The 14,919-nt window shown below is 36.5% G+C and overlaps 1 protein-coding gene across 3 annotated transcripts; it reads left to right on the top strand.

Moving 5' to 3' along the window:
• Positions 1-310: 310 nt before the first annotated feature.
• On the top strand, positions 311-14,841 carry LOC139444966 (rho guanine nucleotide exchange factor 3-like). 3 transcript variants are annotated; one of them, XM_071225995.1, is made up of 13 exons: positions 311-460; positions 4,765-4,828; positions 5,079-5,147; positions 7,183-7,260; positions 7,415-7,576; positions 10,126-10,188; positions 10,492-10,588; positions 10,730-10,806; positions 10,963-11,178; positions 11,416-11,457; positions 11,616-11,786; positions 12,260-12,443; positions 12,614-14,841. In XM_071225995.1, exons 1-13 carry the CDS (start codon positions 438-440, stop codon positions 12,778-12,780), a joined length of 1,413 nt encoding a protein of 470 aa, XP_071082096.1. In that variant the 5' UTR covers positions 311-437; the 3' UTR covers positions 12,781-14,841. The 3 variants fall into 3 exon arrangements, with proteins under 3 accessions (XP_071082096.1, XP_071082097.1, XP_071082098.1); XM_071225996.1 differs by lacking the exons at positions 311-460; positions 4,765-4,828; positions 5,079-5,147 and adding an exon at positions 6,902-7,038; XM_071225997.1 differs by lacking the exons at positions 311-460; positions 4,765-4,828; positions 5,079-5,147; positions 7,183-7,260 and adding an exon at positions 6,902-7,038.
• Positions 14,842-14,919: the final 78 nt, after the last annotated feature.

Below are 14,919 nucleotides of genomic sequence, written 5' to 3'. Positions count from 1 at the left end.
TAATCATTTTCGAATAATGCAAAGGTTACGACTACTCCATTAAATGTACAAACATTGTCTATTTCAATGCCGCAACACTCATCACGCCTTTGTCTTCTTGTACCGTACGATCACTAATGCGTAACGAGGATGACCGCTGTCACTTACTTCGACTCAGAGGCTGACGAAGAGCACCGCTATGAAATTTGACACTTCGCTTGTCATGTGCGGTATGCCAAACATTCTAAGGGAAGTAACTCGTAAACACGATTTCCTGCAATGTGATTGGCTAAAAAACAAAATCGTAGCATTCGCCGCCATATTCAAAGCACCTTGTTGATGTGATTTGGAGTTGTTTAGTTGATTATCTTTTCAAATTTGCAATATTTATACGCCGATCGCATTGGATAAGATCGTCAAACTATAGATAGATCAGCAACCGAGAAGTACACGATATCATGGATGAAGAAAACGTGTTCAGGTAAAGATATAACTTGAATAGACGTTGACGATCCCAGGTCGTGGATCAAGTTTAGTGTTTTGGCCTACTGTCATTGACAGTGTCAACCTGGAAACTTGTGACATGGTTGTATGGTCTTGCGCTTTCCAGAACAATTCATGCTGCTGATATGTTCGGTTTCAGGTGACACAATCACAAATTGAAATAGTCAGTCCATACATAGGTCTGTATTTTATTTGAAAATAACAATGAATGCCTTGTTCATCTTGTTCGACTTCCGGTTCTGACCGACCTATTTATTACTTAGGCTGCCAGTGGCCAGATTATACATTCAACCATATCCTTTAACCACAGCGCATATAGGATGTGTATTGTGTATGAATAAACAAGTTATGCCTATACATTCACAGAATGTGTGAGTGAAATAGGTTTACTAATTGATGCTGTATTTTACAAGACCTGTATCAAAGGAAATCAAAGTGTGGGTTAAGCAGTTTATTAATATGTAATGTTTAATTTTTAGAAGATACCCCTATCCTCTGTGGTTAACCTATGGACTGGCAGCCATGTATTACCTATTTAAAGACACAATTTGGGGGCGGTCGGGTAGCCTAGTGGTTAAAGCGTTCGCTCGTCACAAAGAAGACCCGGGTTCCATTCCCAACATGGATACAATGTGTGAAGCCAATTTCTGGTATCCCCCGCCGTGATATTGCTGGAATATTGCTAAAAGCCGAGTAAAACCATATTCACTCACTCACTAAAGAAACAATTTTAATGAAAGACATAATTGTGAATTCTCAATCACAGGTTACCAATGCTCCTGTCGCCAAAGTAAAGTAGCCTATACAAGTAGGAAGAGCTGGATTGTTATGGGTTGTACTCCAATGGTCAGTGCATTCAGGGATTCACTGCAAAGTGTTAAATGAAACAACGAAATAATCCTTCCTAAAAAAGTGACAGCTAATGGACCACATACTTCAATATCTCCAATTATAGATATATACAATTTTAGGCATATGTCAAGATAATTCCACTTCTTACCTCCCCCCAAAGTGTGTGAAAGATACTGTTACCAAGTGTTGCTATCAAGGGAGAGGAAATGAGGCAAGTGTTCACCTGTTGCATCTGCTGTGAACTGTCTCCATATATCTGTGAATGAGAGGATTTCCTGCTGAGACCCATAGATACCAGCCCAGCCCCATGTAACCAGCAGTAAAACCTGGCCTGGGGCTCATTATACAACCAGTCCCTTTCCTCATGGCCAGCCATGCAAAACTATGATGCAGTTCTAGTATCTGTTTAGTGTTGACATTTCCTGTATATTATGAACAGTTGATGGAAATTATAATGAGAGAATGTAAACATGTTTCATTTGTTTCTAAAACAATATATATTTTAAGTATCCCAATATCTTAATATTAGATATATTAGTATCCTAGTAATGAAACCTTTTTTCAACAGTTGGGAACCTATGTGTAACCAATAGGGATTTATCTAAGACTCAAAGGCTGATATTCAGACCCTAGCCTGAAAAAATGTCTTTCTGGTACATTCTGCATATCTACAGCATCTCACAAGTGTTATGTGACACCTGGGAATATGTCCCATGCTATTAAACATGCACATCTGGTGCAAAACTAATAAAATTTTGTATAAATAACCGATTCAACTCATCAGAGGTGGATTTCGATATACATAAGGAGTGTTCACCAGGGCTTCCACTGGTCCGAGACTAGCATATTTTAGACCAGTAAATTTTGGGATCAACTCTACGCAAATTCAGCAACCTAAGCTCCCGGTATGGTACAGTGGTTACCTCCTTGGCTAGTTTCTCATCCTGATCACAAAATGAAGTAGTACCATTTAAAACCCAATTTGGTCAGGACCATTGTGTCTCGTAGAGATCCAATAGGACTATTAGATTTTTCTGTGCTGGCCCTTTGGACCACTGACATGTTTTGGTCAGTGGCAAACACTGAATAAGTGGCAAAGTACTAGAGATTGTTGCCATTACTGTCACTGATATTCCTGCATAGTTGTTTTGACCCAAATGTCCTCACTGTTTACTTTGTAGCTGTCCCATTGTAATGATTACCCATGGTCAAGTATCCAGCTGATTTAGTAAAGTTGATTTTACAGATTCCCACCAAATGTCCTAGGTCATGGGTCATAATAGAAAACTTCAAGTGGATGTGTTTTTTAACTGGAATTATTTTGTGTGTAGTTCCCACACTCATGGGGCTCTCAATCAATGTTATCAAAGACAGAATATCTCTTACTAAAGATACTCATACTAGATGTTGTTTTAACACTCTCATTAGTTGGTTTAGCATTTAACTTTTCAGAAGTGGTAATCCAGGTAATTTACAAACATGATAGAAATAACAAGAGACTAATTAGCTGTTTGGTGTGTGTTTGGATAGGGCCAGCAGCGGCTGGAAGGAGCTGGCAGGTCCAGTTCCTCACAGCCTATCAATGAGTCGGTGTATAGACAGCAATATAGGTGGCTGTCAGGCGGACATATTAGCACCCTTTGTTTTTATGGTAGAAGGCTACTGAATCTCTCTTGGTTGATTGCCTAGTTTAGCTGGCACTAATCCCTTCCAATAACTCTATTGTTTTATTGCTTCTTTAATCTCTTTGTTAGGAGGGCTAGCAGCGAGAAGGTTTAACTAAATCTTGAGAGGATGTAGGGAGTAAAAGGCAACTGGAAATGCATAATCAGCCTTAACATCTTCAAAGGCAAACACAGGGACACTTTACACCTTTTCAAAAACATTTCTTCTTTGAGGGCAATGGCGTAGTGTTTATGTAATTTGTGTGTTGATCTTTCCCGGGGTTTGGGTGGGTAAGGCGTGAAGGTTGAGGTGTTTACTTTCAAGGGTACTAGGTGATTGCCTCTTTGACTTGTATACTTGTGTCATAGTTTAGCGGATTCCAGGACCAATTTTACAACCAACTCACAGTCTTGTCCCGGTTATGTCACATCTATACAGAGTTCCAAGTTTATGATATGCAATCTGTCATTTGGCAAAAACATTCAATACACAAGCACCTGTCATATTTGAGAATTGTCTAGAGGAAATATACCATTTGTACCATCCCTGCATGAAATGTATTATTATTAATATATAGTATTTGAACAGCTGAATGAAAATTTTATTAACATATTTAAACATACTAGTTGTATAAAAGTATCTCATAAAACGAGAACGTTCTGCAGGCAATTTCTTTTTTAAATTTTGAGCTACAGACATAGTTCTTCAAAACCCCACCCTGATTTTATAATAAGTTGTCTTTGTCCAGAAAAGATGAAAGTTAGTTTACAATGTCATTGTTTGTTTCCCTTTACACTAATAACTTCCTACAAGGCTGTTTCTACATCACCAATTCTTCTATGTTCAAACAAAAACATTGTTTCTTTTCTAAAATGTTAAATATTTCAAGTCTTCATGCACAATAATGCTTAACATTGACACTTATTTCTTAATCCATGGCCCCTTTGAAATAACAAAGGGTTGGCTAAGCTTGTAATAAGACAGGAAATTACTAGGGGCAAGTCCCTGGGGTGCAGTGCAATTTCATTGGCTGATCCAGCCATTATCACATGACCTGGGGCTGGCCAGGGCCCTTTATATGGGGCTGTCTGTCAGGGGTCACTCATTCCCTAAGAAACTCAGTCAGCACTAAGCAATGGATAACCAAGACCCCTGTGCATTTGAATTTTGTGAGGCCAGCAAGGCTGAAATATTTTATTTCACTGACTCTTTGGAGTAAGTTGGAGACACCCTCTTGTGCCATGTGGTACTGTGTGTGGATGTGATATGGGGATTATGTCCCATCATGTGGAGTGTTTTATTAGTACCCAAGTCAGACATGCTTTTAAAAGGACAATACTTTCAGTTGTACTTTCTACTTTGCACAAATCAGGATTTCTAAGCAGGGATGCAAATTAGCAGTGATATCACTAGCTCAATTCAAGGTGTCTTGAGGGCTAGTAGAATGGCATACCTTAAGACATCCTTCTCTGTTAAAACCAGTTAGAAAATGCTCAGGTTCACCAGTTCCCCTGCTAAGACGGTTTAATGAATAGTAAGATGGTTTAATGAATAGTAACTTGCAAGAATAGGACTGGAACTGGTTACTTTTTTTCCCCCTTGTAAACCTTGTTGAAAGGAGCGCTATCAATGCATTTGGGGATTTGTATTGTTGGTGTTTCATGTAAACATGATGAAAAGGTAGAACTTTATTAAGGAACAAGTAGATTACTAAATTAGTATTGAGACATTTTAGAAATATTTTAAAAATTAATTGTCTTTCAGAATGCCTGAGAAAAGGAGCACAAGACGGAACTCAATATCCGCCATATTTGAGCTTCCTCCTTTTGTAAGTATATTTTTCAACGTTACAGAGTATCAATATTTCATCATCAGTACTTTGTACTACTTACTACATGTTAGATACTTATTGATACTTATTTGTGTTCTATTCTAAATCATGACTGCCACTTTTTGTAAAATTTGCTTGATGTAATGGTGGCAGGCATGAATATTCCTAGCCATGCTGCCAGAATGGGATGATGTTTTATTTCAAAGACAAATATGTATATGAATATTGTTTGTTTTCTTCGATTCAGAAAAAGCGAAAGAGGAAAATAGATGATGATGCACTGAGTGTGCAAAGCTTGGACATTTCTTTGACAAAGGTAAGCTTCACTTTACTTCATACGTGTTCAGGATATAGAATGTCAGTTATGTGTGTGGAAAATAGCATTGGGGAATATGTCATGTTGATCGTGTATTACTTTGGAGTATTAATGAAGCCTGAAAAGTTTAACACATGTTGTTGCTTTGGCTTCTAAATAAAATGCCCAATAAGTGTCAAACAGGTTCATTCCGAGGAAAACAGCATATTTGGTATGATATTATGTTAGTAAAACATACACCACCAAGATGACCTCCTCCAACCCAGTTCATTGTTAAGGACCTATTTCAGGCCAGTGATGAAATTGTTCCATGAGACCTGGAGCTGTTTACTCATGTACTCTCCCAAAAAAACTGATTTCTTCGACATCCTGAAATAGATTCAGAGTCAGCTGTTGATGACAGAAGTAGAAGTGGTTCTTGTGCTTCTTACTGGCAGTGTCGCTATCACTGGCATGCTGTATTGATCTGTACATGGAGCTATGATGCTGCGATGTGACGTCAGATCACAACGAAGACGCTGTGTAGTCAATGCTCCTTCCTTTCAGCAGCATTCCTGTGTTTGCCTGCTCTATATTGGTGACAAGATGAGCTATTTCTAATATCTGGATTTAAATTTGGGTTCCTGATATGCAAGCATTTTGTGCCTCCCAAGTACACGTCATACTGATTTCAAAGCTGTCTTGTATGAGATGTCCTTAATGTTTGTCAGACTGGTATTTTTAGTATGAGTAGTACCAAGTCGTTTATGTCCCATTAACAAGCTTGCCTAAGCAGATGGTCTATAGTCAAAGTGGCTTTGTTCCCACAGAAATGGGTGTACAGAAAAATATGTTGTTGATAACAAGTTATTGTTATTGAGTTAATAATTAGCAACAAATATTGTTTATTAAATAAATCCCTTGATTTTTTATGACTATATGCGTTCCTCCTGGCTACAAATGTTTCTTTCAATGCAGATATGTTTTGTTTTTTGCTGGGATGAGTTACTTGTGCTAATTACAGTAGACACTCTAGTTTTTAATTTTAATTCAGAACACTTTACTAAGACCATTACAATTTAAGATCAACATATATTTAATAAAAGTATGCCCTGAATTATTATTACTTTTAAGAAATAGAATTAAAAGTTTATAACACATAACATGCTAACAAACAAAAATCATTAAGATAAACCATGAAACAATTATAATCATAAATAACAATTTGAATTTAAGAGACCTGAAAAGGTTTTGTTTTTCAAACTGTATAAATACAGCAATTATTTAAGGTGGGTCATAACATTACGTAAGTAGGCAATGTAGGAAGAATCAATCTTTGCCTTTTAAAGGATAAACAATACAATCTGTATGGCATTGAATGTCATTTTGTAATCATGGGACCGAACTGTTTGACACTGTATCTAGAGCCTGCATGTGAACATCAACACGCCATATATGGCTTATTAATGGATGTCTCCAAATAACCACTTGCAAGTCTTACAAATTAGTTAACCTTGAAAACATAAAAAAAGTTGTTCCAGCTCCATGATAACAGCGTGAAAATGCTCATTACAACAGCGACGCTGCTCGTCAGTGAGCGTAGTTGTAAGCGTGATGTGACGTCACAGACAGTACACTTGTCTATTTGCGAGTAGGAGGTTGCCGCTGATCATTACCTCGTCACAAAGCGATGGAGTTCCGGTGGATCAATAGTTGCTACAGCAGTGTTGTTGCGTTGATCTCCCCACAAACATCCAAGCCACTGGGATGATTTGATCAGTTTATTACACTGACTGGAGGAGAACGGTTGCATTAAACGATGGCTGCTCATCTTGAGCCTGATCTATCCTTCTACTGCTCCAGTACTGGGCCACTGTTTGTAATAGGTGGAGATTGTCACTGCAGTGCACAGGTAAATTATAGGAACTGTCGTTAGTGTTGTACTGAACTTTATGAAATTCTTGCACAACTTTTTGAAACTTTTCAAATATGGATCTGTGTTCCTGTTATCTGATTATAAATATCATTCTTTAATAATTAATGTTTTTTCTTTCAGAAAAAGAGTCGCAGATCCATTTTGAGAGTATCTTCACTTGTGAATCTCTTGTCGCCAAGCAAATCTGCATCTGGCAAGGTAACATTGATTATCATCAGTCTACATTGAGTCAATTGTGAAAAGTAAACTAAAGCCTCAATCCAATGAAATAATTAACTTTAAACAATTTTGTTTTGATGGACGAAAAGTAAATGACTACCTGTTTAACAATAAGATGATTTTTTTTTTTCAGCGTTTCAAGGTCCCACCCACCCCCAGCAGACAGAACCTGTCCCCCTACAAGGCCCCCCAGCCGTCCCCTGCGAAGCGGCGCCTCACCCGCACCTGGAGCGACATGATGGCAGATGGTGGCAACCTCCATACCCTGACTAACCGGGATATCAAGAGGCAGGAGGTCAGTTGAAAATATTTTGTCTACCTGGAGTAAATGCTAGAATATCAGAATGAGTAGTTTGAAAACCCCCCAAATAATTTTCCAACTAATTATAAACTATATATATATGTATTAGATAAAATTATGTTGAATGAGAAATATTTGTTTTGACTTTTTGAGTCTCAAACATTTGATTCAATAAGAATGTTTTGAAGATTGTACTTGTTTCAGTTTGAGACCATCTCAAACTGTTTTCTCTTAAATTATTCCAGAAATGTTTTATTAACTATGTCATGCCAACCTTAATAACAGAAAACTCGGGAATTATTTCTGTCAGATATTTATATGTAATTAAATGTAAAACACAAATCCAATATTCCATGGTCGCCCTGCTCTCAATAACAACCTCTTGTACATTGTAAACGAAATCTTGTAAGGTTAATGGCAGTGATACGTCTGTATATGGACTGACTGTATTCCCTGACACAAGGCTTGACTCTAAAGTAGGATTGTGGCACTTCTCAACGCTTGCTCCTCCTCCAGAGAATGCCAGTCCGATGATCACTCAACTTGATGGACTGCTTTGTGTAGGAGTCTTCAAATTACAATGATCACTCTTTGCAAACCTTGTAAATATCCTGGTTAGATCATCCCCAAATTTAATAATATTAAAAAAAATAATAATTTTTTTTTATTAAAACCACACTTTTGTTCTAGTAATTGCTTGTAATTGTAAATGGTCATGTTTATAATTCAAAATATTAGTAACCACCACTGATTGATAATTCCTGTATTACCATTGGTGAAATTGATTTGTTCTTTGTACTAATGACTTTGCCATGTTGATAATAGGAAATCTTTATATTAACTGAGATAGTTGATTACTTTGAACATAATGGTAAGTTTACACAACTGCAATTGTTGTAACAACCTCAATGATTTGTTTTGCTTGTTGCCTTGGTGACAGTTTGAACCCTAAATAGGCTATCAATAAGTTATAACAATTCTTTATCAGAATAGCAGGAATCGATAGACCAGTCGTGGTCTGCTACATGCCTTGGAAGGTTATTTTTGACCATTGATTTCTAGCTGGCTTATTTTTATATATTGATCTTAAAAATGAGACGGTATTGTACCTTAAACCAATTTTGTTAATCTGAAATCTCAATAGTCTGGTTATTCTTGGAGATTTATCTTGATTTAGTGCATCTGACCTTGTATTGTATCCAAGAGAGAGATATTGTCTCTGCAACTACAGTACACGAAAAGGCTACTTGCTTCCAGGATGCTATTTCAGGAATCAAATTAGATTCTCGCCAGATTTCATGAAAAATTAATGAACTAAAGGTGCTGATTTGCGTCAGAATAGTGTGTCTTTTAGATTAATTGATTAATTTCACATTGGTTTTACATTTTGAATTTCAGCCCAGAATTTCTGGACATAAAAAGTGATTTTCAACAAAATATAATTCACTCAAAACGGCTGGATATCATTAAGTTTTACTGGTTGATATTGCATAATGGGTGTGAAGAATTGGTTAAGGGTCTTTTCATCCTGACAACGGTGTCATTTGTAACTGTTGTACTTTGATGCTTCCAAGTGTGTGGGGGGAGCATTACTATTGGTCACGATTCCTGTAGGCAGTTCAAAGAGAATGTTCGTTTACGTTGAATTCCCTGAAGAATTACCCCATTGAAACAGTTGTGACGGTAATGACTCTCGACAGTGTGTATTAGATATAGAAACCCACCACTGTGTGTGCCCTGGCTGAAGGAATCAATAATGGCTGCTGGCAGCATGCATGGTAACTGAATGGAGGGCTCTAAATTGTCTCGGCTGGAATTTAAACAGTCCATTGACCATATAAGGAGAATTGAGGAGTGGCGTCGCATGTGGGGGCTACAACTGAATTTGTAGAAAATGACTTGTTACGGAAAACATTTATATAATAGAAACATTAATACTACTGAGATTTTGAATTCACACTTCAATCTAACTGAAATAATTAATAAGTGAATGATCTATAAATAGAATTGATTACAATAATATTGTTCTACCACAAAGTAATGTTTTGACCTTGAATTCATCACTGTACTTATGAATCTTAAAACTGTTTGAGTTATTTAAATATAATAACAATTTAATAGTGAATTGATGTAGGGCAATAACAATACTGAGAGCTGATTGGGAGTTTGATCTCAGTCTACAACTTTTGCGACTAGTCCAAAGCCCAAGTCTAGAAAAATTCTGTCTAGCAAGCTCAGCTTAAAAGAGTTAATATATAATAACAATAAAATCAACTGAAATTGATGCCAAAATCTGTTAAAAATAAACCCTGTAGATCAGTTTGTCTGCTATGTCTAAGGAGTAATGCAGGATAAATCTACAAATGTAAAACATATTTAGATTGTACTAATTGTTTTACTTATCCTGCATTACTCCTTAGACATAGTAATGCAGGATAAGTATAAAATATTTAGATTTTCTTATTTTATTAAAATAGGAAGCAAATTCACAAACAATTCAACTGCTTTTTGAAACCTGTTTCATAGAATCTGTTTTTTTCTAGGCCATCTATGAGCTGTATCAGGGCGAGCAAGACATGATTGAGGATCTGAACAATGTCCAGAAGGTGAGAATACATGTGGATTACATCATATATGTCAACATGTTTACAGCAACACAAGCGTCAGAAATATATAGATGTACAAAGTTGTTGGTAATTGAATTGAGATAAGATCATTCAGTGAAACTGACACCATATGTTCTATGCGTCATAACACATGTAATGCCGGTATGTATTGACGTATATCACACAGCTGATACTGTGAGCATGTGTTGCTATTGAATGTTAATGTTAGGGTGAAGGTCTGTTGTGGCATAGTGTAGTGTATAATACACAAAACATTTTTTATAAATTATTGCTTTCTTTCAGAACTACAATGACTCAATGGCCAAACTGCAGTTGATGACGGCAGGAGAACTCAAGCAGATATTCGGACCCATCAAGACCCTACCCCAGGTTCATGAAGGTGAGGCCCAGTGATGGTCATTATAATTATTGTGATAATAATTAACCTGTTAATATACAGTACTTTTTATGAAATTAAATTTAGTAGAGGTTTTATATCTTGACATATTTTATGTATTGAATTTTTTTTTTTAATTTTCAGACTTAGTATCCCGCCTTCAGAAACATAGACTACCTGATGGCACGACACAAGGTATTGGAGGGGAAGTCCTGGAATGGGTAAGAACGGATCAAATCTATATTAATGTTTATTATCTATATAAGTTGACAAATTGTGTAAGTTATTGAACACATCCTGAAACATCTTTAAAGTCACTAAAACATTTTTATTGAACCTTAAATATTTTTACAATGTTTTATTTTTATTTTTTTCAGATTTCGTCCTTGGATGCATACATCGAGTTTTGTGCCAACCAGGTGTTTGGCAAGGCACTCTTGGATGAGAAGAAGAGTGACCCTGCTGTCGACGACTTTCTTGAGAGATGCCAGGAATCTCCCTTCAGTCGCAAACTGGACTTGTGGAGCCTTCTAGATGGAGCCAGGAGCCGATTTGTGAAATACCCACTGCTCATCAGAAGTATTCTCAAATATGTAAGTATTACTATGTAGGTGGCATTAATAAATGATTCAATACCATATGTAGGGGATATCCCAAATTTAATATTGAAATATCTGATAATTTATGAACATTTGTAACAGTATTTTAGATCTTTTATATCTGATAATTTATGAACATTCAAAAGTATCTTAAATCTTTGATGTATCCTGATGACTTGCAATACTTTGTATAGTTATGTCATTTAATTATTGTGTTTTTCCTTTTTGTAGACGCCTGAAGATCATGAAGATGCTGGTTACCTTCAGGAAGCTGTAAGTAGTCAAATAGTTCATCCCTTAAATTTTCCCGCTTGTTTTCATTTAAATAATAATGTACACAATAACATGACTAATTGAGTTGTGCGTTAGTATTGAGCATGTTTACATGAAGAATGTGACAGGATACTGATAGTCTCTTCATTTGTTTTCAGATTAAGTTGGCAGAGTACTACATCGCTGAGGCTGACAAGAAGACTGGAGAGGCTAAATGTCGCTACTACCAGTCTCGTCTCACCTACATATACGATGATCAGAAACTGACAGAGATAGATGACTCTCACAGCCTCATCTGTAATGGAGTGCTCAAGAACAACAAAGGAAGCGTAAGTCTTCATATCTTATTCAGCTGTGTTATACTAATTTCAGTCTGCATAATATCATCGGTATAGTCCCCAAACAGAAGATGGGTACAGTGTGTGAAGCCCATTTCTGGTGTCCCCTGTCGTGATATTGCTGGAATATTGCTAAAAGCTATGTTAAACCAAATTCACTCACTCACCCAACGAAAGTTAGCCTCTTTTTGCCCATGGAAATTTAACACAATATAAACATCCTTTGAGAAAGTTAATTCTTATAATCAATCATTGAACCAAAAACAAATTAAGGGTTCGTACACACTGATTCTGCTCAGATTGTGTGTCCCCAAATTAATCATGTTTTTGGGAAGATACAAGTCCTTATGTTCAGTTATGTAAATATTAACATCATGGTGAGAAACTTGAGGGTTTGTCATTACAGATTTTGTTCACATCATGTGTCAATACTGCCAATGCTAACTTGATATTTCCCTCTGCAGAAGCTGCACATGTTCCTGTTCGACAAGGTCCTTGTCCCCACGCGCCTCACGAACCAGTACGGGTCTCAGATGTACCAGGTGTACCGCCAGCCCATCCCCATGGAGGACCTGGTGGTGGAGGATCTCATGGAGACCGAGATCAAGATGGGGTCCTTCCGGTCCGCCTTCAGTCAGACACAAACAGGTACATGTCATGTTATTTCTGATCAGAGAAGGGACTCTACTTCTCATTAAAGCTATTATATCTTGAAGTTAGTAATTTGTTTAAAACGTTTAACGAGAAAAGAAAATTGATACCTTTCATGCAAATTCTGCATTTGTGTTTATGTACAATTTGACTATTTTCTATTGCAGTACGGAATGTCCTGAAAGTTTCATTCAAGGACAGCACAAAGGGTCAGTCACACACACTCTTTGCCAACGATGAACATGATAAGCGCCAGTGGTTGGCATGTTTCCGCCAGGTCACAGACGAAGTGCACACGATAGCACCGACACATTCTGACAAACGGGCAGCCTAGCCAATCAAAATGAAGCCTGCTTTCATCACTGCCAATCAAAAGTGCTCTTTGGATGGTCACCTGACCATCCTTTCACCAACAGACGAAAGACCGGAGTGATATTACAAGTGCCAAAACATTTCACTCTCTGGAACAACCTAGTTCCGTATAGTGTGTGACGTACAGTGTGGTCAACTGTGTACTCTGCAGCCGTGGTCCCTTGATTCTTGCATTTATTCTTCATGGATACTGAACACATATTCGTCCTTGTGATATTGTGAGAAGTCCATATATTTATTCCTCTATCTCTGATCTCTTCACTCTATCCACTCAACACCATGAAAATGGAACGTGAATTTCCAGTTTTGCTGTGTGTCTTTGGAATTAATGCTGTCTTGAGTTTTGGCCAGCTGTCAGATTGATATTGACGGTCAATGGTCTTTGATTTTTGTTGTTGTTTGTTAAAAGAGGCAGCATTGATGCATTGTTATGTTAATCAAACCATCAGCCTAAAGTGCTCAGTGTGCAACATGGAGAATGGAAACAGAATATTATTTCACAATCACGATTACATTTCATTTATAATACCAATAATTTGCCAAAATATGTTCATATTTATTAATTGAAAGAACTATTCTTGAATGTGTGGTTTCAATAAGTTCCATAATTTTGTTTATTAAGAAATGTAGCCTAGATATATATATCAACTAATAATCCTAGATGAAGAATACTCAAGGGTGCCGGGTTATAAGCTTTTATCACTTACAGATAATAGTGGAGATAGTAATTTCAGAATTTTTTATAATGGAAACTGAAATATTACATATGTTAAGAACATGCCATGTACAAATCTTGCTCATGTGGTGATTCTAAACGAAATCTGTATTGATAGAAGCAAATGGAAACTTTGTTCAAAATGATTTACTTTCAAGTAAGGGTTCTGTGCAATTGTGCTGTGTGTAGCGAGCGTCTACACCATCTAGTGCTCATTCTGTAGTTTCGCTAGTGCATAGTCACTAAATGCATAATATGTCGATGCTGACTAAACATGCTTTAATTTAAATCAGTTTAAAGGTGGATGTTTTCAGTCCTTTGTAACACTTGCTCATGTTTTCTTCCTTGCTCATTTGTACGAAATACTGTTCTCCGAAGAATGTAGTGTGTTAGTAGTACACTAGTTGGTATATTGTTCAGTTTTGTTCAATAGTATGGATGCAAACGTATCAGTGAAATTGGCCTCAGATTTCACATAAGTTTAATTTATGCAATCCAGATTTTTTATATTTTTGTATTTTTTCTGGGGTTTTATTTTTCAACATCTGTATTGAAGATACATATTGAAGTTTCATTTACCTCATGTGTCTACATATCAGTGAATGGCTGCTGATTTCATATTTTGTCATTTGGGGTAATTAGCCCTAACTAGTCTATTTTCCTGATAATATTTTGTTCACATTTTTAAATATTGTAATCTAAAAAAAATATAAAAATATGCGACTTTAAAAAGAAGATTGTAAGCTAAAATTCACCTCTCCTCACATAAATCTATCATCACAATTTTTTAGTTTGTTAGGCTGTACAATTCAACAGCTTTACAAATTAATCTAAAAATATTATCGGTGTCATACTCATCAACTCATACAGTACTTCCATTGTTTAGCTATGACAATGGATTGTTTATCCTACATTTACAAAATCCACATCTAAAAGATCATCCCTGTAGAAAATGAAATATTTAATGCCAAAATAGAGCAACTATTGTGCCATTCCCAAACACTTCTGATAAATTGAAGGAACTGTTTCCTGTATTCCATTCAACATTGTACATTACTTGTTTTTATTTTATATATACCAGATTGTATATATTCCCCTCAAAGGGTTTGTACATACATGTATAAAGCACTTGTTGCATGGGCTCAAGCAGGAGTATTGTCCTGAAGAATTGTATTGGATGTCAGTATTGACGAACACATGCATGTGATGTGTATGTAAGGGATTGGTGTGTCGGATCTGTGTGCAATCCTTGGAACGACGTTCATGTGCTCATTGAGATGCAGTGTACAATAAGTATGTAAATAATAGTTGAAAATAAATATAAATATCAGTACATATGAACAATATGTGGTTTGTTATTCTGATGCTGCATTACATCCCGAACAC

The sequence above is a fragment of the Haliotis cracherodii genome, unplaced genomic scaffold (genome assembly GCF_022045235.1).
Source record: "Haliotis cracherodii isolate W230 unplaced genomic scaffold, xgHalCrac1.p SCAF_6, whole genome shotgun sequence".
NCBI lineage: Eukaryota > Metazoa > Mollusca > Gastropoda > Lepetellida > Haliotidae > Haliotis > Haliotis cracherodii.
Note: the sequence above shows the minus strand (reverse complement) of the source record. Positions and strands in the feature narration are given on the sequence as shown.

Excerpts from the sequence above, each read along its gene's own strand:
- LOC139444966 (XM_071225995.1), top strand. The coding sequence starts at position 438 with ATGGATGAAGAAAACGTGTTCAG. Across the intron at positions 4,829-5,078 it reads TATTTGAGCTTCCTCCTTTT|AAAAAGCGAAAGAGGAAAAT; the intron begins GTAAGTATATTT and ends TCTTCGATTCAG. Across the intron at positions 7,577-10,125 it reads GGGATATCAAGAGGCAGGAG|GCCATCTATGAGCTGTATCA; the intron begins GTCAGTTGAAAA and ends GTTTTTTTCTAG.